Genomic DNA, 26,122 nt, shown 5'->3' on the forward strand with positions numbered 1-26,122 from the left:
TGCGCCCGGCCGAGGTATAGACTCTTGAAGGAGGAAGGGAACTAGTATCCTGAGCGACTGCCTGCAAGTCAGACTATACCTGGTATGGATGCCAGACTTAGAGGACTGTCTGTTTAAATGTGCTCGGAATCAAGTGGCAAGGATGCTGAAAGGGCCTGGGGCTGTCCTGTGAAAACATATGAAGACACAAGGAACATTTAGCCAGGACTTTCAAGCTAGCACTCGTGAGATGAGCTGTATTTCATATTGGTGGCCAAGGTGATTATTCATCAGCCTTCTGCCTCAGGATCTCTTCCAGGACTGGAGGGTTTGTGAGTCTGTGCTAATGGAAGCACATGTGGACGGACAGCGGCACAGCCCCAGCTGGGTCCGCGGCCTGTATTCCCGACCCAAACTCCTCCCATCCCATGGAACTGACACTGAAACCTTCCTGCGCTCTGTTTTGGAAACTTTTAAGACAGCATAAAAATCTTTCTCCTGAAGCCAGGTGTCAGGACTAATTTGTATCCTTTCAGTGACAAGGATCCAGGCGGCCTCCTGCTTTTACCTGAGAAGAACGACCTGGCGAAGATGAACATCAGTGAAGTCCTGGCGGTCATGGACACTCTCCTGTCTGTTGCTGCTCGAGAGGTATCCGATGGCTGTCTCGCTATTTTCTTTCTCATGCTTGTGGGGGCATGTGATGTGGCAGTCTCTCGTGTCCCCCTTTGCCTCTTTGTAGTATGAATGTACATTGTTGTGGTTTTTTCTGTTGGTGTTGTTTTGAGATAGGGTCTTGCTCTGTCACCCAGGCTGGGTGCCATGGCACAATCACAGCTCACTGCAGCTTCCACTTCCCAGGCCAAGCGATCCTCCCACCTCAGTCTCCCAAGTAGCTGGGACCACAGGCACACGCCACCATGCCTAGCTAATTTTTAAATTATTTGTAGAGACGAGGTCTCTCTATGTTGCCCAGGCTGGTCTTGGACTCCTGGGATCAAGAAATCCTCCCACTTTGGCCTCCCAAAGTGCTGAGATTACAGGTGTGAGCCACTGTGCCTGGCATGAATGTACTTTGTTACTTGACCCTTACAAATGATCACAAAGGTTTCCCAGCCAGCCCTTGCAAATGAGTGAGGCGTGTTACGGTTCTTGGTAGTCAGCAAACAATAAAAACACAGAAGTGCTCGATAATGCTTACTGTGGAAAAAGAGGAATGGGTTTGTATCAAGTCCCTTTGTAGTGGTTGTCAGTGAGCCCAGCACATAGTTATGTGTTAGTGGTGTGAATTTTCAGGAAGACTACTTGGACTTTAAAGAAATTCAGGGCCAGTCACAGTGTCTCACGCCTGTAACCCCAGCACTTTGGGAGGGCAAGGCGGGCTGATCACCTGAAGTTGGGAGTTCAAGACCAGCCTGACCAACATGGAGAAATACAAAAATACAAAATTAGCTGGGCTAATTTAATTAATTACAAATTAGTTCCCTTTCTACTAAAAATATAAAATTAGCTGGGCGTCGTGGCTCATGCCTGTAATCCCAGCTACTCGGGAGGCTTAGGCAGGAGAACTGCTTGAACCCGGTAGATGGAGGTTGTGGTGAGCCTAGATCACACCATTGCACTCCAGCCTGGGCAACAAGAGCGAAACTCTGTCTCAAAAAAAGAAATTCAGATTTCTTAGCAATTTCGTGGACTAATCAAATCTGAAAGTATATTATCTTTTTTCTGTGTTAATGATTTTTTAAATGTGCCTTTTTTTAAAAAAATATAAGGGATTGGCCGGGCGCGGTGGCTCACGCCTGTAATCCCAGCACTTTGGGAGGCCGAGGCGGGCGGATCACAAGGTCAGGAGATCGAGACCATGGTGAAACCCCGTCTCTACTAAAAATACAAAAAATTAGCCGGGCGCGGTGGCGGGTGCCTGTAGTCCCAGCTACTCAGGAGGCTGAGGCAGGAGAATGGCGTAAACCCAGGAGGCGGAGCTTGCAGTGAGCCGAGATCACGCCACTGCACTCCAGCCTGGGCGACAGAGCGAGACTCCGTCTCAAAAAAAAAAAAAAAAAAAAAAAGGATTTTCTTTCTTAAAATGTAGTTTATGCTCCAGAGGGATCAGTCACTTGGGATATTTGACAGAAAAAAGATTTCTAGATCCCACCCTAAACTACTGATTCAAAAATCTCTAGGGATAGGGCGTAAGAACCTGCATTTTTCTAAGCACCCCGAGAGATTCTAAAGTGATAGCACCCCCGTACTAGGAGATCAAGAACTACCTCTTTGGGCTAAACATGGGAACCAGAGAGTTGGAGGAGAGTTTGTGGCGCACTAGCCCAAACCACATCCTTGAGGTGTCTAATGATGTGGACTTGAAGGTGGCTTTTCTTTTGTGGCTGATAACTTGTATCTTTTGACTGAACTTAGTGTCTTTAAATCTCTCACATTTTTGCGGGTGCCTTACTGTTTTGAGTTGCTGTTAGAGCCATGATTTCATTCATTCCCAGCTGCCTGGCGTGCTGGGCCATCAGCAGGTATCCCCCCCAATTCACTGATGGGGACCTCAGAGCGCTTGTAGGTTGCTTGTAGGTTATCATGTGCCAAGGTTGCTGTTACACTGACCACTGTTTAGATCTAGCATTAATTTAGATCTAGGGTAACATTGACTTCATAAGCCTCAACTTTGTTTTTAATCAAAAACTATGCTCTGCTTTTTGCTGTCACGTTAATTTTCTCTTACTTCTGCTTTCTGGCTTATTCCCAGACTCTTCTGCCCATCTCTGAGTCTTCCTTAAAAAAAACTCGCTTCAGTCTACAGCTCATCAGTATGTGTTCTCGGCCCCAGTTAGCCATGGCTCATTCTAATCTCCGTCCTTATTTCTACATTTCCCATACCTTCCCTTTCTTCTGGAGCTCATCCACATTCTACCTGTTTCTCAGATCCCGGAAGCCTGAACTAAGTTCTCCCCCTCAGCAGTCTTTCTTCTGTAGTTACATCATCAGTGCCGTTGGGCAGAAAACTTCAGTCTTCTCCCCTGGTTCTCACAGGCATTGAGGCTGCCCCGCGTGTGAGGAGTGGGTAGGCGCTAGAGTCAGGACTGAAACCAGGGCTGTTTGACTCAGAGCCTTGTCCTCTTTCCACTAGGGAAGATAGGCCAGATTCATTTTAAGATGGACATGGAGAAATGAGATAGCATTTGCCCAAGAGAATTTCGCATAATTGTGTACCATTGGGAGATCAGATGTGTGCCTTTTCTTCCCTTTCACTTACCTGTGGCACAAAAGAAGTTACAGATATCATTGAACCTCCTTACTAGAGATGCAGCTATTAATGTGTTTCCCTGAATTATCTTTCAGTAAAAGACATTTATAGTTATACTAAAGAGTTAGGGTTCAATTAGGAAAAAAAAATTAAAGGTGATCAGAAGTGTACCTAGTCTGAAATTTTTCTCATGAATCTGTCAAATTCAGCAAATATCCACTGAATGCCTGCTGTGTGCTAGGCCCTGTGCTAGGAACAGGGGATACAGTGATGTAAGAAAAGCACACTCTTGAGGAGCGAGTATATAATCAGGTAGTTGTAACAGTGCAGCAAGGGTCTCTTTTAAGGACTAGACATTCCCAGTATCTCTGAGTCCATTTCTGTCCATCCACATACCTTTTCATGGCTCACTGGCCAGACATAACCATCATCCTGAAGTTTGTGTTCACCATTTCCTTGTTCTTCTTTCTACTTACTCCTACACAGCGCATCTGTATCGCCTGGGTTTTACCTGTAATGGAATCATATAGTGTACAGTCTTCCGTGTCTGGAGGTCAGATAACCCTTCAAAGAAACTTTTGAGAACAAAGGTGATGGTTAGAGAGCCATAGAGGCATGAATGATTATTTTTTTAAGGTGGGAGCGGTTTAACTGAAGGCTTGAGGGAAGGAGCCAGAGAAAGGAGATTTTAAGATGTAAGAGAAATAAGAGATACCCAGTGGGATAAGGTTCCTGAGGTGGCAGAAGGAGATGTCATGTGGAGTAAAAAACCTTTGTAAAGGTTCCGAAAAGCTGGAGGGAAAGAGGGGAGTTTTCATAATACCATCTTTCTTGGTCACTGCTGGGTTGAAAGCTGTGTCGTGACTGTTTTCATAGCTCTAGTTTGTTTTTGCTGGTGACAGCTGCTGCTTTAGAGGATGCCCTTGGCTATGCTCTGTGAATGGCTTTGTCATGAACGCTTTCTGTTTGTCTCCTCCCTTGTAGTGCGAGCTGTTAATGCTCAGTGGGGCCCCCGGGGAGGTTGGCTCTGTGCTCTTCTCCCTGTTCTGGTCCGTCCAAGGCAGCCTGCTATCCTGGTGCTACCTGCAGCTGAAGAGCACGGACTCTGGAGCCAAAGATCTTGCCGTGGACCTTATTGAAAAATGTGAGTTTCAATATGAAATCCATGAAAACAGATGGCGTTTGGGTTTTGACTCTGAGTATGTTCTCTTCTTTAGTAACTCATGCATTGCGTGTGCATATGGTTTTCTTCATTACAATTCAGATTCTTGGACTGGTTTGGTCTAATTAAAATAAAATTCAGCAGCATGCCTTTTTGTCCAGTTTCCTCTCTGAGCATGGTATGCCTAAGTATTTTTATTGTAGAATTAGATCATTTCACAGCCTAAACGCTGGTTTTGCAGTCATATAGCACTCTGACGTGACGTCTCATTCCTCGGGAGAGTCTATCCCTGTTTTAATCAGTCATCTAAAAATGAAAGTCTTGGAATTTTAAAAATCTAAGGTGTATGAGCATTGCTGTGACCTTTGCTGATTACTGAGAATAATTAGATTCATGTTCTGTAAACTCACAGAAAGTTATATGAAACCCAACAGGTGCTGACAAATTATACATGGAAAATTTAGTACCATCAAACTTGGTCCCAGCAGCTGTGACGAGAACACTTATATTGGGCCCTGCCACCTAGAGCTTGGCCTGTTAGATTGGTCCACCTAATGCACGGGCTCATTGTAAACAGAAGGAAAAGGCGAGGCTGACAGCTGGGTTAGTCAGGCATGTAATTTCACTTCTACGAGTGCTCCTCCACTTCATCAAAAGACCAAAAAAAAACTCCCTTTAAAAGTAGTCTTTTACTGAAATTCACACTGCTTCTTCCTCCCAGAGGAATGCTTTAGGATGACACTGTATGGCCTTGTGATCTTTGCTGTGGAATCCCCTCCACAGCTTCTGTAGTCCTCTTTATTCTTGTCCGTGGTGATAACTGAGCATGTGATATTTCTACTGCATAAAATATTAATTATGTTCTTTGTTTTGGCAGATGTGGGACAGTTTCTGGCAAGCATGAGAGTGATTTTGGAATCCCTTTTGTCACAATACAGTGGAAAAACCATAGTAGAAAGATTATGTAATTCAGTGTTTTCAATGGCAGCTCGTCAACTGGTAAGACAAACTGGCAGCTATTTGTAGTGAACCGGAAAGGGGTTGGGGATCTTCATCCCCAGGCCCAGCCTAAGGAGGACGCTGAGCACTTCATCCATCTTCCATTAGGTTATCTTCCTGCTGGACTTCTGCACTTTAGACATCCCACACTGCGTGCTCTTGCGAGAGTTCAGTGTCCTCACAGAACTCCTGAAGAAGCTCTGCAGTGGCCCCGAAGGAGGACTGAGGAAGGTAACTCGAGTTGGCACTTGAGCCGCCCTGTGTTTGCTCTCAGGAGTGATGGGACACACTTAGTGAAGTGGACGGCGGACTGTAGATAGGCACAGCTGAGCAGCTTCTAGAAGGCTCCCTTGATTTTATCAGCGGTCTTGCCAACAAGGGTAAATACCAGTCCAAGTTGATGTGGCCTGGTCAGCATTAGAAAGGAGACACAGACGAAAAGCTGTAGAGATGAATCTCATCATTTTATAGTTTATGAAGTTACATGAAAACCATTTAAGTGAATGAAAAAATTGAAGTCTAGAAGAGAAAATGTATGTTGTTGTTTATTTATTTATTTATTTGAGACGGAGTCTTGCCGTGTCGCTCATTCTGGAATGCAGTGGCGCAATCTCAGCTCACTGCAAGCTCCGCCTCCCGGGTTCACACCGTTCTCCTGCCTCAGGCTCCCAAGTAGCTGGGACTACAGGCACCCGCCACCACGCCCGGCTAATTTTTTTTGTATTTTTAGTAAAGACGGGGTTTCACCATGTTAGCCAGGATGGTCTCAATCTCCTGACCTCGTGATCCGCCCGTCTCGGTCTCCCAAAGTGCTGGGATTACAGGCGTGAGCCACTGCGCCCGGCCGAGAAAATGTATGTTGAAAGGCAAATTAGAAGGTTTTGTCTTTAGAAGACATTTCTCCCTTAATTTTGCATACATAACGTTTAATCACTGTCTTGTGTGAGCTTCATAACAACTTTGTGGCGGTAGAAAAGGCATTTATATTTAATAGGTAAAAAAGCAAAGACCCCCTCCCCGCGGGCCCCCCCCCACAAAAAAAAGAAGGAGGGTAGGAGAAGAAGGGAGAGTGGATCCAGATTTGCCAGTGTCCCAAGTAGGAATGTGAGGTCTTTAGTCATTCAGTACTTTTTCCACTGGGAATTCACACTGGTAATGATTTGTAAGAAGTAGTTCTGTCGTAGTGAAAAGGTAAAAGCTGGTCACAGAGTTTTTGTAGTGTCATAAAAGCACGTCTACTTTGCTGCGTGATGGATGTATGTTGATCTGTCTGTGAAGATGGGAATGTCAGGTATGTCTTCGAGCCTGTGTGCTGGTTTGTGCAGGGCTGCCAAAGCCCCTTTGCCTGGAGCACTGATGGAGAAACAGTCTGCTGCGTGTGGATAGGTGTTGAGTGATAGAACCTTTTCTCCCCCCGGCTCATTTGTTATCATAGCTGGATGTTGAGACCTGGCAACAGGAACAGCCTGTGGTGTTACATACGTGGACTAAGGAATCTGCCCACAACTATGAAAATAATTGCCATGAGGCATCTGTCTTTGTTAGCCCAGGGGCAACCTATTTTGAGGTGGAATTTGATGACAGGTGTGAAACTGAAAAAAGGTAAGACCTCTATGTTCTTTTACCCCCAAGCGATAACAGGTCAACAATGAGAGAAGGAAGCTAATAGAGGTTATGCCTTCACAGGTATGATTATCTGGAATTTACCGACGCTAGAGGTCGGAAAACACGCTATGACACAAAAGTTGGCACTGATAAGTGGCCCAAGGTGAGTGAGAGTCCCAGAAAGAGGTACCTACTGCTGCACCAACGCTTTTCCTTTTGTCGGCCTTCAGGGGGCAGTAGAGGTAAGGTCTTTGAAGGGAAGCATTTATGTTACACTTTTGTGAAAGGAAGGATTTGTATCGGAGTTTGACCAACTACAATCTGTCACCTGTTCTGTAAACATTGTTTTGGGGCACAGCCGTGCCTGTTTATCGTTTATAGCTGCTTTGGCACTGCAGTGGCAGAGTTGAGTTGTTGCAGCAGACAGCCTTGCCTAGAGTAAATGAAGAACTTTCATACTTAACGGGAAGAGCTGGTGGGTCTAGGAGGATGGCCCAGACCTTGTGGTAGAAGCCAAGAGTCTGCCTCACGGTTAGAGCTGCTTGAGCTCTTGGGCTGGAGGTTTAGTGCTGCCTCAGACTGTTGACCCTCTCTCCATGGTCAGTGGTCTTGGCAGGAGCAGAGGCATGGAAATGTGACCACTGGCTGAGTAGGTAGTGGACAGACGGTCACCCCAGGTGTAAAAAGCTGAGCAGCAGTGTTCTGCCAACTCTCCTTCTTCATGGGGTGCGGCTATGAATTTTCTGTTTCCGTCACCCCTTTGTACATTTCTCCATTAGTCATTTTGGACGTGTGGAAATAGAGATCAGTTTTAAATGGAGATGTTTCTAGTCATGAAGAACATGCTTACTTCTGAAGCACTCCTCTCATCTGTCTGACCACACGATTTCTGTTTGTCTCTAGAAAGTGACCTTCAAGGCCGGCCCTCGGTTGCAGTTCCTCTTTCACTCTGACAGCAGTCACAACGAATGGGGCTACAAATTCACTGTCACTGCCTACGGCCTGCCCGACGTTGCTGTGTCTTGGGGGCTGGATTTACAACTCCTTGTCTCCCGGCTGATGGGACGCCTAGCTTCCCAGTGCATGGCACTCAAGTCTGTGCATCGTAAGTCCACGTCCCCGTTCCTTCCCTTCTCCTTGCAACCATGGTGAAGTGCAAGGTGCGTGCTTGCTCTCTTGTAGGTCATCTCCACTTAATGGCAGGGGGTTAATAATATTCCCTTTCAGTTTCCTTTAAACCAAAAGAATAAAGTGTCCACTCGACACCATTGTCATGAAGCTTTTTGCCTTAGACTTTGGAACATAGAACGAAGGATGCCATGGGTTCTCTGTCTGTGGAGGATAACAGCTTTTGTTTGGCAACATTGTCATTTTTTTGTAAGTAGGTGTAGGTATAGTCCAACCAAAAGGCAGGAATATAGAATAAGTTGATTGCATATCCTTTAAATATGTGAATATTTATGTAAATATATGTAGATACGTGAATATGAATTTTGTTTTAAAGTGATTCATTCAGGGCTGAGCAAGGTCGCTCATGCTGGTAATCCCAGCACTTTAGGAGGCCAAGTGGGAGGATTTCTTGATCCCAGGAGTTCAAAACCAACCTGGGTAGTGTAGTGAGATCCCTATCTGTACCAAAAAAATGTAACAAGTAGCCAGGTGTGGTGGCACATGCCTTTTGTCTCAGCTACTTGGGAGGCTGAGGCAGGAGGATCACTGAAGCCTGGGAGTTGGAGGCTGCAGTGAATTGAGATCATATTGCTGCACTCCAGTCGGGATAACAGAGAGAGACTGTCTCTTAAACAAAAGGAAAAAGATGTGTTCAATTTAGTTAGTTATTTAATTATTCCAGGGAACAAGAAGTACAGAATAAAACTTTCTACTGTATTTTATTTCTTTATCATTTCTTGAGTTTTTCCAATTTTAGAAGTAAAATATAGAAAAATTACATAATGGAAAAAAAAACAAAGGAAAATAGAATCATCCTTAATCCTGACACTCAGAAGTAACTCATTTTCTTCTTTTCATACTTCTCCAAGAAAGAAAGAAATAACTATTAACATTTTTATTTCCACCTATTCTTTTCCCTATGCTCATTGTAAACACATCTATGCTGGATATTTATTATTTGCTACATAATTCAGTTTACAAATTGTGAATGTTTTTTCCATAATTAAATGTTCCTGAATGGCCTCATATTACATGCCAGAAATGGTTCATACCCTATTTTCAGCTTACTATAAACAGATTAGTCATTGCAAAGGTTCCTTGTAACTGAAGTTGTTCCACAGAACAGCGGTATTGCAGGACTTGCTGGTTTAGCTTAATCTGTGATGTGTGTTTACAGAGTATCACAATTACATTCTGGTATGTGGGTAAATTTTCTCTTTTAATAGTATTCATGGTTTTTTTTAACCTTTTCTTTCTCATTTCAGAGATTCTCAATATATTAAGGCAAAAATAGAACTCTCACGTGTCTTCTTCTCTTTCTAGAATTAGGAAGTAACATGGCTATACCTCAGGCAAAAATGGCATTAGTCCTAAGCTCCCCGCTGTGGAAACCTGTCTTCAGGCATCAGATTTGTCCGGAGTTGGAATTAGAAGCAAGCTGGCCCACTCACCCACACCAGAATAGTAAGGAGGTATTTACTCTTCTATTCTCTTTCTCTTTAGACTGGAAACTGCCTACGAGTATTTACTACTTTAAGTTATAAACATGTGTGTTTCTATCTTACTACCCGTATTAAGCAGTTAGCTCCTTGAGGCCAGAAACTATACCTTGTTAATTTGTTAACGCCACTGTGTCCGACAGGGGCCAGTGCACAATAGGTGTTCAGAAATACTGAATGTGAGTCTTGGGTGAAATGTAGCAGGTGCTCAGTAAATCTCTGTTGGTGGAGTTATCAGGCAAACAATTGAGTGTACTTCTAGTGCCTGCTGAGCCAAGCTTTAGAGGAATGATTTGTGCTATATCTTTTGTTCTTCGTAGAATTACAGCACATGATTTAGGTGTATCATATTTTAAAAACTAAAAGGTTTGCCCTGTCTCTATTTTTTCCCTCTCCTTCCCTCTATTTCTGTATTCTACTTCTCTTCCTTCCCCTCCCTGCCCTGCCCTGCCCCACATTATTCAGTAGTTAATTGCCAAATCCAGTGGCTCTTCCTCAGCTTCTGTTCTCCTTGCCTCTGTTAAATTTGGCTCCTTCAGACCCTCTCTTCTTTGGATCCATGCTAGTCCACTGTCTTCTCTTACATCTGACTGCCCACCTGCCTCCTTCATTGAGTTTTCATATTCCTCCTTCCCTGAAGGGTAGGCTTTATTCAGGCTTTCTTCCCTTCCCCACAGCCCACCAAGACTTCATCCTCTCCACTTTCTTCTCCTGTCACATTGCGGCACTAATTCCTCATATCAGTCTCCAGGTCTGGTTTTCTCCCTGCTCCAAGTATCTGTTTCCATCTTCCTGTGAGGCATTTCCATTTAAATGTCCTGACTCCCGTTAACTCAGAAGTGTAAAACCAGAGACTGGTCACTTCTGTGATGGTCACTGTTTCCCCAGGCCTGAAGCCACTGCTCCCTAGCATCCCCTGTCCTCACCTGTCTCCCCATTCCTGTCCGGTCAGCCTGCAGGTCCTGTGGATTCTTCCTCATGATGTTCGTCTCTGTCCTTTCCTCTGTCTGCATCTTTATCCGGGCCCTCATTCGCACCTGCCTTAGGACATTGGTACCTGCCAAGTTTTTTTTATAATCACTGCATTATCTTGTCATTCCACTGCCAAGCACCATTAATGGCTCCCCATTGCCCACAGGGTGAAGTCTAACTCCTCAATGTGACAGTCAAGGCTCTCTGCAGTCTCCTTTCACCTTACCTATCTGACTCTAGTTCCCATCACTCCCCAGCTGAGACTTCAGGCCAGGTCAGTCTCCCCACTGACTCGTAACCTCTGCTAATGGTTATGTTCCTCAGGGCCAAGTCTGCCAGTCCTTCAGGGTCCAGGCCAAAGCCCATATCCTCCAGGAGGCTTTTCTTAATTCCTGTAACCTGCCAGGATCTCTCTCCTTTGAATTCTCAGCACTGGGTATCCCTTCTAGGCATTTGGCACTTGATAAGCTTTTGCTTTACGGGAATGCTAGTTCTAATGCTTTTAATGTTTTATTTATGTTTATCTTTTTTTTTTTTAAACTCATATCTCTGTCTGGTCTTCCTAAAATAGATTTAAGCTTCCAGAGAGTGTTCACTGTGTTTTGTACTTCTGCTTTGGCCCAGTAGTTTGCTCAACAAATTTTGTTTTTTGAATGAATGTGTTAAATGGGATGGATTTATTTTTTGTTTCCAGGTTAAGAACATTCCTGACGACCCCTGCCGCCATTTTCTTCTCGATTTTGCCCAGTCAGAGCCTGCTCAGAACTTCTGTGGGCCATATTCAGAACTTTTCAAAGGATTCATACAGGCATGTAGAAAACAGGCCCCAAAGACAGATATAGTTGCTGGTTCCACTATTGATCAAGCTGTGAACGCCACCTTTGCTGCTCTGGTGTATCGCACTCCAGATTTATATGAGAAGCTGCAAAAATATGGTAACTTTATTACAGGGAATGTTTTTGATCTGAAGGCTAATTGCTAAGTTTTAAGAAAGCCTATCTTAAGTGAACATTTAAAATATTTTAACATATAAACACATTTCTATAACTGTAAACATCATCTCGTTAGTCCTGTTTTGCCTATTAAAGATCCATGGCCAATTTACGGTCAGCAGATTGTAATGTGTGGCATCTGACTTTGAGCTGCAAAATTAGCAGGTAAATTACCCTTCTCCAGAATTCTCATGGAAAACTGCCGAGAAATATAATGGAAAGAAACCTTCACTTGGGTCCTGGTCCCAGTGCAAAAAACTCAAAAGTTGTGCAGCTTCAGGTTAATCAGACAACCTTTCTGCACCTCAGTTTCTTTATCTGTAAAATTGGTTTAAGGTTGATTCGCTCTAACATTCTAAGAAATTGCAATTAAAATCACAAATGTTGAAGTTCTTGAATGTAGTAATAACCAAGGAGGAAGCTGTAAGTATTAACTGTTACCTTTAGCTAGCTTGCAGCGTCTTCGTAGCATCACCCTGCTGGGCTTCCTTTGCTGATAGCCTTGTCCTCACCATCTCTTTTCCTCGTGTCTCTTAAGGATGCCATCTCTGTATTTACCCTGCTACCCTGCCGCCTAGCAGGACCCACAAGGAGGGAGAGTCTCTCTCTACCTTCATACTTATTCAGGGGAAAAGTATTTCAAACCCTACCTAGAGATGAGGTATGGGTTTCCCTAAGCACCTGGCAGGGTATGTGTTCTTTACACAGTGCAGGTGAAAAAAGCAAAAACAGAGCTTCCTTCTATTATAGTGGGTGATTGACTGTTGCTCGTTTTGTTTTGTTTTTTGTTTGATTTGATTTGATTTGGTATTTTATTTTATTTTATTTTATTATTTTATTTTATTTATTTTTTGAGACGGAGTCTCACTCTGTCACCCAGGCTGGAATGCAGTGGCGTGATCTTGACTCACCACAGCCTCCACCTCCTGGGTTCAAACAATTCTCCTGCCTCAGCCTCCTGAGTAGCTGGGATTACAGTCCCCCATCACCACGCCTGGCTAATTTTTGTATTTTTTTTTTTTTTGAGACGGAGTCTCGCTCTGTTGCCCAGGCTGGAGTGCAGTGGCCGGATCTCAGCTCACTGCAAGCTCCGCCTCCCGGGTTCACGCCATTCTCCTGCCTCAGCCTCCCGAGTAGCTGGGACTACAGGCGCCCGCCACCACGCCCGGCTAGTTTTTTTGTATTTTGTAGTAGAGACGGGGTTTCACCGTGTTAGCCAGGATGGTCTCGATCTCCTGACCTCGTGATCCGCCCGTCTCGGCCTCCCAAAGTGCTGGGATTACAGGCTTGAGCCACCGCGCCCGGCCTGTATTTTTAATAGAGATGGGGTTTCGCCCTGTTGGCCAGACTGGCCTCGAACTCCTGAGTTCAGGTGATCCACCCACCTCAACCTCACAAAGTGCTGGGTTTATAGACATGAGCTACCGCACCCAGCCTCATTTTGTTGTTATTGATATTTTTATTCCTACCACGTTTATTGCTCAGTCCTTTGGATCTCACATTGCAGAATTTATTTTCTGATTGTTAAAACATCTTGATTACATCCCCAAATCTTAGTATCGCCTTTAAAAAGCTGCTCAAATAAACAAAACTACATTGAGACATGAGTGATTTATGGAAACAAATCTCATATGGAAGAGTTTTTCTCTGCTGAGGAATCAAGGGGGTGATGTAACCTGTATGATTTTGTCGGGGGGAAAGACAATATGTATTTTTGTAATCAAATTATAATAAGAAAGCTGGATAATCTTTTTACTTGAAGGAATTTTCAGTAGAGGGATAAAAGCCTGTGGGTTGAAAGCTGAGAAATGGAAGGCTACCTGCTGTGGGAAAATTCAGGCTGTGTTCAGATATCACATACCTGTTTGCAGAGGAGAAAACACACAGTCAACTGTGGGAACTCTACAACTGTGGGAACTGGAACTGTCTTGCTGTGCACAGGTTGTTTCTAGAACGCCTGCCGTTGTTGGTTTGAAGGAGGCCAGGCTTGTCTTAGTTCTTTCCGTCTCTGCCTTTATGATATGGATATTGATGTAAATATTGTGTGTCTAAGGACTATTTCTGAGTTAAGACTGAACTACTTTGAGAATGGTCTTTGTCTAGCAAATTTGCTCATCTTTGTCTAAAAATTGGTCACTCTTTGGGGTTAGAAAGGGTGGGGAGGAGTTTTTCAACTTGAATATAAGCTGCTTGAGGGCAGGAACTTTGTCTGTTTTTCTCAGCATAGTATTCCCAGTGTCTGGTATAGCCCTGGCATATTCCAGGGCTTCAGGAAATACTTACTGCATTGTAACATAGATGCAAAAGAGAGCTTCACACTCTTCTAGTATATTATCTTTTGGGCTTTAGCTGAAGACAAGGGGCAAGCCTCATAGATCTTTCTTTAAAATTTTTTTTTGTTGGGCTGGGCGCAGTGGCTCACACCTGTAATCCCAGCACTTTGGGAGGCCAAGGCAGGCGGATCACCAGAGGTCAGGAGTCTGAGACCAGCCTGGCCAATATGATGAAACCCCGTCTCTACTAAAAATACAAAAATTAGCCAGGTGTGGTGTCATGCGCCTGTAATTCCAGCTACTTGGGAGGCTGAGACAGGAGAATTGCTTGAATTGCTTGAACCCAGGAGGCAGAGGTTGCAGTGAGCCAAGATCATGCCATTGCACTAGTCTGGGAAATGAGCAAAACTCTGTATCCAAAAAAAAAAAATTGTTATTTTTCTAATTATTTAAAAAAAAACCTGTTTATGTAGAAACTTAAGTATAGAAAAGCTTAAAATAATTATTAACTACAGTCTCACCACTTAGAACCTTTATGAACATTTTTCTATTTACCTGGACTTTTATGTAGGTATATTCATATGTATGTATATCTGTATATATATGTATCGATACATGTTTTATTTTTTTGCTTGTTTTTAGAGATAGGGTCTTGCTTTCTTGCCTAGGCTGGAGTGCAGGGGCACAGTTGTAGCTCACTGTAACCTTGAATTCCTGTTCTAAAGTGATTTTCCTACCTCAGCCTCCCTAGTAGCTAGGACTACAGGTGCATGCCAGCGTGCCTGGACAATTTTTTATTTTTTGTAGAGACAGAGTCTTGCTATGTTGCGTGGGCTGGTATCGAACTCCTGGCCTCGAGCGATCCACCTTTGGTCTCCCAAAGCACTGGACCTGGAGTTTGAGGCTGCAGTGAGCTATGATGCACTCCAGCCTGGGTGATAGAGTAAGACCCTATCTCTTAAAAAAATTTAAAAAATAAGAATAGTTTTATTATTCTTATTCTTAGAATTATTCTATTCTTAGAATTCTATTCTATTCCATTCTTAGAATTATTATAGATTCTAAAATGCTGGGATTATAAGTGTGAGCTGCTGCACTTGGCTTCCATGTCTGAAATACATATACTCTCTTTAAATGAGATCATTTTGTTTATACTGTTTCATAACCTGCTTTTTTACTTACTATACCATGAACTTTCTTCCTTATCAATAATTACTTTTTACTCATTGTTAATATTTAAAAGTCTTTTAGTATTTTTTATATCTTTTAATATTTTACTCACTTTTAAAATTATTTCCATTTTAGAAATTATTAGTTTGAAAAAAGTTAGTTTGAAATAACACAAGAACCCACACAGGTATTTGTGGCTTAATTGAATATTTGTTTTTCCCTAAATTGCTCTTACCATCCCCGGTGTGTGATTGTCAGGAGGCCTTTTTATGTACTTCAGCAGATTCAGATCTTTGGTGCTTAATGTTGCAGTAGTGAATTGCGTTACCCGAATGTAATCTCCGTCTCTGCTTCTTTCCCCAGTCAACAGTGGAGGCAAAATAGCCCTGAGTGATGAGTTTGCCCAGGTTTATTCCTTGGCAGATGGGATTCGAATATGGATGGTAAGATTTTCCTTTGCATGTGATTTTGGTGTATTTTAGGTTTTCTACCATGATATCATGGAATTAAGATGAATTGTTCTCTTCTCAAGAATATAGCTTTAGGATTTTTGTTAAGCTAAAATTTAGTGACATGAATAGATATAAAATAATTTAGAACCCTTGAAACTATAGTCTGGGCAGTTGAAAAATAGAGGAAACAGGATTTAATTGAGCCCTCTTTACATCCCTTCTTGGAACTCCATAGAGCTGGAGGAATAGCATCACTTCAGATACTGGGTAACCATGGACAGTTTTAGGTCTCAGCATCACGTAGAGCTGTCCCCTCATTCAGAGTAGAATAGGGATGAAATTTTGGTTCAAACTGCAGCGGACTGGGTTTATGACCCTAGTAAGACTGTTCATTTCTCTAGATCTCAGCAGCTTCTTTATCAGTACTAGATGGGCTTTAGAGAAAGCTCCTTGCAGCACGAGTGTTCTAGAAATTTTTAAGTAATAAGGTTGTGGGTATTACAAACCCCTCCTACATGATACAACCGTAAAGTACTCTGTGGTCTCCATGCTGTGTGCTTTTGAAGTAGTTTGCCGTGGCTGTCCTTGCTTCCCTGCCTGGACAGCATAATGATGTGGCTCAAATTCTCCCCTAGTTAGAGATGAAGCAGAAGTCCCTCATGAGCCTGGGGAATGAAGCAGAAGAAAAACATCGTTCGGAAGCTACTGAGGCGAACCCTGAGAGCCTGGGTGAGTGTGCTCATACCAGCCGTTGTCCCTGAGCCTTCTGTTTTCGTTTCAGAGCCTGGAAAACCAATGACTCACCTTCCAGATTATCTCAATCAAGGCTGTGTTGACCTAGGGAAAGTAATAGAGGTGCTAAATGTAGTATCCAAGGGTGTATCATAAATAGATAAAATCCCAAAGAGGAGTAATTTTTCATTGACCTGCTCCAAATGGAACATCTTTCTAATCACTTCTCTTAGGAGGCATCAGGTGCTTTTTGAGCTACATCTTTTTTCTTTTCTGAGATGGGGTCTTGTTCTGTCTCCCAGGCTGGAGTGCAGTGGTTCAGTCATATAGCTCACTACAGCCTCCAACTCCTAGACTCAAGCAATCTTCCTACCTTAGCCTACCAGGTGGCTGGGACGTCAAGCAGGTGACGCAAGAGCTGGCTAATTTTTTTCCTCTTTGTATTCCCCCTTGTTAAGCAATTAAAAAATGTGTTTTTTTGCCTGGCACGATGGCTCACACCTGTAATCCCAGCACTTTGGGAGGCTGAGGTGGGCAGATCACAAGGTCAGGAGATTGAGACCATCCTGGCTAATGTGGTGAAACCCCGTCTCTACTAAAAGTACAAAAACTTAGCCAGTCGAGGTGGCGGATGCCTGTAGTCCCAGCTACTCGGGAGGCTGAGGCAGAAGAATGGTGTGAACCCGGGAGGCGGAGCTTGCAGTGAGCCAAAATCGTGCCACTGCACTCCGGCCTGGGTGACACAGCCTTTTTTTTTTTTTTTTTTTTTTTTTTTTTTAGAGATGGGGTCTTGCTTTGTTGCCCCAGCTGGTCTCAAATTCCTGGCCTCAAGTGATCTTCCCACCTCAGCCTCCCAAAGTGCTGGGATTATAGGCATGAGCCACTGCACCTGGCCTTGTTATGATTTTAAAGTGTGCTCACACTGAATATTCAGTGAAATTAAAGAATTACTATTATTTTTTAAATATTATGGTTGTGTTATGTTTTAAAACTCATATATTTTTAAGAGAAATATGCCAAAAATTTTTACAGATACAATAGTGTGGTGCTGGAATGTGCGTGGAAATAATCTGGGGAGCGGGGAGTTGGTGGGGGTGAAACAAGATTGGCCCTGAGTTAATAATTACTGAAGCTGAGTGACAGGTACATGGAGGGGTCCTCATGGTATTTTTTTCTATATACATGCTTGAAAAACATCTACAATAAAACCTTTTTTTAAAAGTGTGCTGATAGTCCTGGCGAGATTTTGATTTCTGTAATGAGATAAAATTTGATTCTGTTATTCTATTCTGTCAGTAAATATGTGTATCACTTTTTTGTGTTTTGGTTGGTTGGTTTGTTTGTTTGGAGACAGTGTCTCATTCTGTTGCCCAAGCTGGAATGCAGTGGCATGATCTCGGCTCACTACAGCTTCAACTTCTCAGACTCAAGCAATCCTTCGGCTTCAGCCTCCCAAGTAGATGAGATTATAGGCGTGTGCCACCATGTCTGGCTAATTTTTTGTATTTTTTATAGAGATGGGGTTTCACCATGTTACCCAAGCTGATCTCAAACTCCTGACCCCAAGTGATGCTCCCGCCTCGGCCTCCCAAAGTGCTGGGATTACAGGCGTGAGCCACCACACCAGGCCTATATCGCTTTATTCATGAAGCTGTCCCTTGCCCTAAATTGTGATTTTTAACTTGATTATTTTCTCTCCAGAAGTAGGCAATAAATTTAATTTTAACTTTTTTTTTCAATTATGATTCTTGTTTGCATCTAGCAAAAGACTGTATCGAGAAGAGTCTTCTATTACTAAAATTTCTGCCCACGGGCATACGTTCAAAAGAAAGCTGCGACAAGTTGGAGACTGCCGACGAAACCAATCATCTCCAGCCACTCGAGAAGCGCCAGAGGACAAGCTCTGTGGTGGAAGAGCATTTCCAAGCCTCCGTATCTCCCACTGAGGCAGCAACCCCTGCCACAGGAGACCGGAGTCCTGGCCTGGACACCCAGCCAAAGCTGCCGTCCAGCAGCGGCCTTCCTGCTGCAGACGTGTCCCCTGCCACAGCTGAAGAGCCCTTGTCACCTTCCACACCCACCCGGCGGCCTCCCTTCACCCGAGGGCGGCTCCGGCTGCTCTCCTTTCGATCCATGGAGGAGGCCAGACTGGTGCCCACAGTGAAAGAGAAATACCCTGTGCTGAAGGACGTCATGGACTTCATTAAAGATCAGTCGCTCTCGCACAGGAGGTAAGCCAGTTGTTACCTTCCCGGCACTTTCTCTTTTTAAGCCGTAGGTACCCAGTCTAGTCAGAGGCTTGAAATGTGAAAACTGAGCAAATAATATTTAGGATAGATCAAGACTTGTTTTAGAATATTCAAGAAAATTTTTGATGGTTTTTTTTTTCTTTAAAGAAGTAATTTTTGGGTGGGCACAGTGGTTCATGCCTATAATCTCAGCAGTTTGGGAGGCTGAAGTGGGAGGATCACTTGGGGTCAAGAGTTCAAGACCAACCTGGGCAACATAGTGAGACCCCCGCCATCTACAAAAAAAATTTTTTTTAATTAGCTGAGGCTGGGCACAGTGGCTCACAGCTGTAATCCCAGCATTTTGGGAGGCTGAGGCAGGCGGATCACCTGAGGTCAGGAGTTTGAGACCCGCTTGGCCAACATGGTGAAACCCCATCTCTACTAAAAAGACAAAAATTAGCTGGGCGTAGTGGTGGACGCCTGTAATCCCAGCTACTTGGGAGGCTGAGGCAGCAGAATTGCTCGAACTTGGAAGGCGGAGGTTGCAGTGAGCCGAGATCACACCACTGTACTCCAGCCTGGGTGACAGAGCAAGACTCTGTCTCAAAAAAAAAAAAAAAAAAATTACCTGAGTGTGGTGGCACATGCCCATAGTCCCAGCTACCTGGAAAGCTGAGGCAGGAGGATCACTTGAGCCAGGTAGGTTGAGGCTACAGTAAGCCAAGATTATGCCACTTAACTCCAGCCTGGGTGATAGAGCAAGACTGTCTCAAATAAAAAATTTAAAAAAAGATATTTTTTCATGTAAGATTTATACATTATACTGTTTATAAAGTATATCTCAAGAATATACCATTAGAATTTTTAAAGGAAGCATTTTTTGGGTAGCTGCCACTTATAAATTTGTCTTATTTTAACCCAGGGAGAAATTTGGAGAGAGACATGGCCTCCCTATGTTACCCAGGCTGGCCTCGAATACCTGGGCTCAAGGAATCTTTCTGCATCAGAGGGTTACAGGCATGAGCCACCACACCCAGCCAGGATTTGATATTTTCCAACAAAAGTATTTGTTCGTAGGCCTACATCTCTGGAAGTATTGCATGTTTAAGTTAGTGAGGAATTTCCTGTCCTAAGGATTAAGGCTTTGTCTCTGTGGAAAGTGAAAATATCAGTGTTCCTTTTTAATTAATTAAGTTAAATAATGGGTTGTCGGACTTCTGGACAGTTCGCATGAACTGATTTGTAGTGCTGCTGAGTGATGACTTAAAAATAGTAAAGAGGTATTGGTACTCCTCCTACATGGTGTTTCTACTACCTCACAGTACTAGTTCCTCTTTGATATATGGCATCAGGGCTTTGGCGGGGATGTTTTCCTTCTGCCCCAGCTCAGGAGTTTTCTGGGTGTTCCTAACTTGCGTTGTGTCTCCAGTGTTGTGAAGGTCCTTTCCCTGAGGAAAGCCCAGGCCCAGAGCATCCTGGACGTCCTGAGGATAACTCAGTACTGTGCAGAATCCCTTGGGCAGCCCCACTGCTTCCATCCACCTTTCATACTTTTCCTGTTGGAGCTTCTGACCTGCCAGAAAGATTTTACCAAGTAAGTACAAAGGACAGGTCCACAAGGAAAGCAGCAAAGATCATTGTAAATAAATCCTGATTGTCTTCTTGAATTAATAACTGCGTCATTTCTATGTAGGATACAAATGTACACTTTTGGTTAATTTATTCTCTCATTCCAAGGAAAGATGGGTTATATCCTTTTAATATGTAATGGCCAGGAACATGTTTATTCCTCCTGGTGAGTTGATCGGCTTTACTTTACCAGATGGTGAGAATTGCATTCCTCATGTACTCATGCATCATTTGGCTCCTGGAAGCTGTGAGCTAAATATAAGGCTTACAGAAATGATGTTAATCTGAGTACCTCAAAAGGTGGTTCTTAAGATTATCTCAATAAATATCTTTCGAGTGTCTAGTGTGCTAGAATGTCTTCTGGGTGTTAGTTATGCAGCAGTGGACAAGGCAGATTTTGTATTGAGAGAGAGACAATAAAAAATAAATAAATGAAGAAATACCAGATAGTGATATTGTTATGTGGTGATTAATACAGTGACCTGGTTTGGATGGTCAGGGAAGGCAGGCTGAGGAGATGAAAGCCAAGAGGTGAATGACCAGCTAAGATCAGAGGGAAGAGCCTTGAAGGCAGAAGGAACAGTGCAAAGGCTCCAGAGTGGGGAGTTAGTTCAAGGAACAGAGAGAAAACGATTGTGGCTGAGTGACGGGGAAAATGAGATGGGATAAGGTGAGAAAGGCAGGACCCTTATCACCATGAAGTATTTCAATTTTATACCGAGTTGTAGTTGGGAAACCACTGGAGATTTTTAAGCCCAGGAGGATGACACTTTGTTTTACATTTACAAAAGGTGCCCGTGGCTACTGTGTGACAAGGAGTGGAAATAAGAAAAGCAGTTAGGAGTCTGTGGCCAGTAGTCCAGGCAAGAGATGATGGTGGTTTGACCACAGAGTAGTACTGGAGATGGGGAGAAAAGGATGAGATTCAGAATATATTTTAGAGGTAGAATTGTCAGGACTTATGGACGGGTAAGATGGAGAGGGTAAATGAAGGAAAGGAATCATGGGAAATTCCTAGGATTTGGGAGTGAGTAACTGGTGACGCATTTTACTGAGGGAAAGAGTATGGAAGAAGCAGATTAGGGTGAAAATCAGAGGTTTTGTTTTGGCCCTGTTAAGCTGGAAATGCTTTTTTGTAAAGACATCAAGTAAAGATATTGAGAAAACAGAGGTCAGAGTCTAAAGTTAAAGAAAGAAGTCAGGACTAGGGATAGAATTTGGATGCAGTTGACATGTAGATGGCATTTAGAGCCATAAGACCTCCTAGAAAGAGTGCAAAGATAGACAAGAAGGGGCCTAGGACTGAGCCTTAGGGGCACTTTTTTACTTAGAAGTCAAGCAGAGGAAGGAGTGTCAGCTAAGGAGATCAAGAAGCAGTGGCCAGTCAGGTAGATAAAAAACCAGGGGATGCTGTTGTCCCAAAAGTCAAGAGAAGAATGCATATGAAGAGAGAAGAATGTCAGGTGAGTGCCCTTTCTGGAAAAAAAAAAAGATAAGAATGATCAGTTGTGTCAAATGCTGATGCGAGAGTTCAAAAGAGATAAAAACACACTGGATTTGGCAGCAGTCTAACTGGAGCCATTGGCCAAAAGGCCAGGGACAATGAGGGTGATAAAATGGAGAGAGAGACTACAGACATTTAGTTTAAGAAATTTGGCCTCAAAGGGAGCAGAGAAATGGGGAAGTTTTTGGAAGCTGATGTGAGGTCAACTGAGGGTTTTGAAGAGATGTAAGAGGACTTCTGTATGCTGGTGGGAATGAGTCAGTGATAAGGAAAGCTTAATGCAGGAAGAGAGGGGATAATTTGCAGTAGCAGTTGCATAAGTTGAGAGATTGGCCTTTGATTGAACCAGGGAGGCTCTGTCTGTAGTAGCGGGGGAATCAGGACACACAGTGTTCGCAAGTTGGCTGGTAGATATTTGGTGGTGCAAAGGTAAGGGAATTCCTATGTGATTGTTACTTTTCTTTATCAAGATACCTAAGTTTCTCTTCTAAAAAAATGTAAGGATAGTCATTGGAAAGAATGGAAGGATGAGAAGGAGGTAGCAGTGGCATAAGGAGAAGCAGGAAGGGTTTTTTGGTGGGGGTAGGGAGTTGGGTTTTTTTCGGTTTTTTTTTGTTTGTTTGTTTTGTGTTTTGAGACAAGAGTCTTGTCAGGCTGTAGTGCAGTGGCACCGTCTTGGCTCACTGCGGCCTCTGCCTCCCAGGTTCGAGTGATCCTCGTGCCTTCGCCTCGTGTGTGCCACCATGCCCAGCTGATTTTTGTATTTTTACTAGACACTGGCCTTCCCCCTGTTACAGCCAGGCTGGTCTCGAACTCCTGACCTCAACTGATCCTCCTGACACAGCCTCCCGAAGTGATGGGATTACAGGCGTGAGCTACCATGCCCGGCCTATGGGAAGGCTTTAGATAGAATGAAAATTGAGAAAGCCAGTCTACTGAATTGCCTGACAATTTTGAGGGCTTATTTGATTGTTACAGTTGCAAATTTAAAGTCATACTAGTCAGCTTGGTTGTGTGGTGTTTCCTCCACGATATTCAGCTGTTTTGATATAGGTATAAGATTTCTCAGGCAGGTACATGGAGGAAGGAAGGGACACGGGAGTTGGTGTTTGCTAAGGTATGATTAGGGGCCATGGAATCTAAGCTGAGAAGGGAGCAGAGAGAAAGCATGGCGGGAGTAGTAGATGGTGAACATGAGGCAGCATCGTGGGCTGCCGCCCGTTGGTATTGAAGAAAGGGCTGCTGTTGGAGTCCTACCTGGGTGAGCAGGAAATCTGGGGTCAGAGTAGGGTGCTCTGGCGTCAGTGTATCAGAGATGGTGTCAGCATGTGATAGCAAGGTCCAGGAAATGACCATCAAACTGGGATGGCTAAGGGCGTGGAAGAGAAGATCACTGGAGATGAAGATGGCAGAGAATTGAGGGAAAAAAGAATGGAGACATCATTTTTATGGATGCTGAAGTCACCAAGATGGCCAGGATCATGGTAGAAAAGACAGTGAGGTTGGTGCCAGAGTCACCCATGAAGGGAAGCGGAGGGGTGAGCATGATTGTGTGGAGAGGATCCAATGAGGTAATTTGTGAAAAATACTTAACACAGTATCTGGCATCCAGGTAGTGGTGGGAGGGGCGGGTTTATATTCACAGAGAAGATAAATAATCTCATCTCCATGCTTCTGGGTGACTCGGCCCAGTCAAATGGATTCACTCGCTGCTCTGTGCTTTGCCTTCTGTAGGTATTTTTTTTTTTTTTTTTTTTTTTTTTTTTTTTTTTTTTTGAGACGGAGTCTCGCTCTGCCACCCAGGCTGGAGTGCAGTGGCCGGATCTCAGCTCACTGCAAGCTCCGCCTCCCGGGTTCACGCCATTCTCCTGCCTCAGCCTCCCGAGTAGCTGGGACTACAGGCGCCCGCCACCTCGCCCGGCTAGTTTTTTGTAGTTTTTAGTAGAGACGGGGTTTCACAGTGTCAACCAGGATGGTCTCGATCTCCTGACCTCGTGATCCGCCCGTCTCGGCCTCCCAAAGTGCTGGGATTACAGGCTTGAGCCACCGCGCCCGGCCTTCTGTAGGTATTATATGTGTATTTACTTCAGTGCCTGTGCCACTTTGTTCAGCTTACTGCCACTTGCTCTTTTTCATGTAAGAAATCATGATTATTATTAAGAAAAGGATGTACTGGCAATTAAGTGAATCAGTGATTTCCTCTGTTTCTAGTTATTTTGGACACTTGGAAGGCTGTGGTGCTGACCTACACAAAGAAATTCGAGACGCTTACTATCAACTTGTTCTGTTTTTGGTCAAAGCAGTTAAAGGATTTAGTAGCCTAAATGACAGGTACTGGATAACTTTATCACTTCTAGAGAAAAAAATGTATTGTTTTCTGATTATAAAGGAAACATATGTTCAGTGTCAAAAATACCAAAAAGCACAAAGAACAAAATAAAAATAACCTCTAATGTTATCACCTAGAGAGCTAATCACTAATGTTGACTTATTCATATATTTTCTTCCAGTCCTTTTTCTGTCTGGTATGTATATTTGCTTTTTAAGTGATGAGTCTGGGTTTTTCTAAGAATCTATAGCCTATTATTTTCTGTTTTGGTACATTAGGGGTTTTTGGTTTGTTTTGAGACAGGGCTTCATGCTGTCGCCCAGGCTAGAGTGCGGTGACTCAGTCGTGGCTCACTGCAGCCTGGACCTCCCAGGCCCAATCGATCCACCCACCTCAGCTTCCTGAGTAGTTGGGACTACAGGCACATGCCACCATGCCCGGCTAATTTTCTTTATGTTTTGTAGAAATGGGATTTTGCCACGTTGCTCAGGCTGGCCTTGAGCTCCTGGGCTCAAGCAATCTGCCTGCCTCGGCCTCCCAAAGTGCTGGAATTAACAGGCGTGATCCACCACGCCCAGCCAGTCTATTATGTATTATGTGCAGTTTGAAAACTGGAGTATCACGCCGTTTCCCAGTCCTCTTAACGAATGATTTAGACGTAAGCCTTAAATAAAAGGATTCTTCTGTAAATCTAAACCGCATCACCTTGGCTAATTTGGAACTGGCCCTGATCTTGCAGTTTATCAGGAGCTAATTTTTACTTCTCAGTTCTTTACCATAAGACACTGCTATGGTGGTCCTGCAGGGTGGAAACCTTACCTTACAGCTCTCAGAGTTCTTTTGCTTAAGCTGTGAAGAATGTTTGTGTGGAGTATGAGGAATTTGAAAGGAACCCAAACCAGCAATGTGAAGTTCCCTTCTGCTTTCAATTGCAAACCAGGTCATCTACTTGAATTGCTTCTGTTGCCTCAGTTGGTAATGGGCAGCTCTGCTAATGGTCACTTTCATGGCCCCTTTAGGTCCTTGCTGCCTGCCTTATCCTGTGTTCAAACAGCCCTGCTTCATCTTTTGGATATGGGCTGGGAACCCAGTGATCTCGCCTTCTTTGTTGATATTCAGTTACCAGATCTCCTCATGAAAATGTCACAGGAAAATATAAGTGTCCACGACAGTGTGATCAGGTAAGAGCATGGTCCTGCACTCTGCCGTTTCTAATGTAGGTTATGAAACGCAAGGATCATAGTGGGGGTCGTTAAGAGCACAGACTCCAGAGCTAGACTGTCTGTGTCATTTCCTGGCTTTGCCACATCCTAGCCGAGTGGCCTTGCACAAGTCATATAATCCCTCTGTGCCTCACTTTCCTCATCTTCAGAGCTGGAGATATCAATGGTGCTGCCTCCGAGGCTTGCTGTGATGAATACCTGAGTTATATATTTCTGCGTTTAGAACAGCATCTGACGTGCAGTAGAGCTGTGTACATTGGTGGTGGTGGTCTCGTGAGCTCCGAGGCCGAGAATCCTCTGCATTTTGGTGATCTTAGTATAGCTTGTTGAATTGGGAAATCCTTTTCCATAATTTTTGTTACATGTATGTGTGATGTTAGCCACTCTTAACTTCTTGCACATTGTAAGGACCTAAGTTAGAAAAACATCGTGTATGAAGATTTTTTTTTTCCTTCAATTTGACCAGTATCTCTCCACTCTACTCAAGTTCACTTCCCTATTTGCAGCCGTTCATGTGTAGAAAAGAAAGAGAATGGGAGAGGGAATGCGCTAAGAGGAGAAAACTGGGAGAAAGTAAGTGAATGAGTCAACTCTGGGACAGTTTCCACTTTCTCAGGAGAGCTGTTCCGAGGGAAAAGGGGACAGAATTAGAGCTGTCTCTTTAGTTCATGAACCTCAGCCGTTGCCTCACTGTTACAGCTCCGATGGCAGAGACGGGGGACAGCACTGGGGGGCATCAGCTTGTGGTTCTTGGCTGTGGGCCTGCTTGCGGTTTCTCGTTTCGTCTCCCTGTATGCCACGGTCCTCAGGGAAGGAAGCACGCCCTTTACAGCAAGCGCTCATAGCACCTAGCCCAAAGCTTGAGCGTAGGCCTAAAACCATTTTGTTGGAATGCATGAATGAACGAATGTGTATTTATAGCTTGGTAAATATTTTGTATTTGCTGTC

General features: G+C 43.8%; 1 protein-coding gene across 2 annotated transcripts in view; it reads left to right on the forward strand.

Moving 5' to 3' along the window:
• The window catches only part of ZZEF1 (zinc finger ZZ-type and EF-hand domain containing 1), a 140,828-nt gene that overhangs the window by 60,869 nt on the left and 53,837 nt on the right, over positions 1-26,122 (forward strand). For both annotated transcript variants that reach the window (XM_050765152.1, XM_050765151.1), the window contains exons 18-32: positions 516-630; positions 4,217-4,376; positions 5,272-5,393; positions 5,502-5,624; positions 6,829-6,995; positions 7,080-7,161; positions 7,902-8,103; positions 9,492-9,640; positions 11,334-11,574; positions 15,438-15,517; positions 16,162-16,255; positions 18,021-18,489; positions 19,919-20,083; positions 23,834-23,953; positions 24,971-25,132. In XM_050765152.1, coding sequence (XP_050621109.1) covers positions 516-630; positions 4,217-4,376; positions 5,272-5,393; positions 5,502-5,624; positions 6,829-6,995; positions 7,080-7,161; positions 7,902-8,103; positions 9,492-9,640; positions 11,334-11,574; positions 15,438-15,517; positions 16,162-16,255; positions 18,021-18,489; positions 19,919-20,083; positions 23,834-23,953; positions 24,971-25,132 — 2,451 coding nt within the window. The remainder of the gene's footprint in view (positions 1-515; positions 631-4,216; positions 4,377-5,271; positions 5,394-5,501; positions 5,625-6,828; positions 6,996-7,079; positions 7,162-7,901; positions 8,104-9,491; positions 9,641-11,333; positions 11,575-15,437; positions 15,518-16,161; positions 16,256-18,020; positions 18,490-19,918; positions 20,084-23,833; positions 23,954-24,970; positions 25,133-26,122) is intronic.

Source organism: Macaca thibetana, chromosome 16, assembly GCF_024542745.1.
Source record: "Macaca thibetana thibetana isolate TM-01 chromosome 16, ASM2454274v1, whole genome shotgun sequence".
Classification (NCBI taxonomy): domain Eukaryota; kingdom Metazoa; phylum Chordata; class Mammalia; order Primates; family Cercopithecidae; genus Macaca; species Macaca thibetana.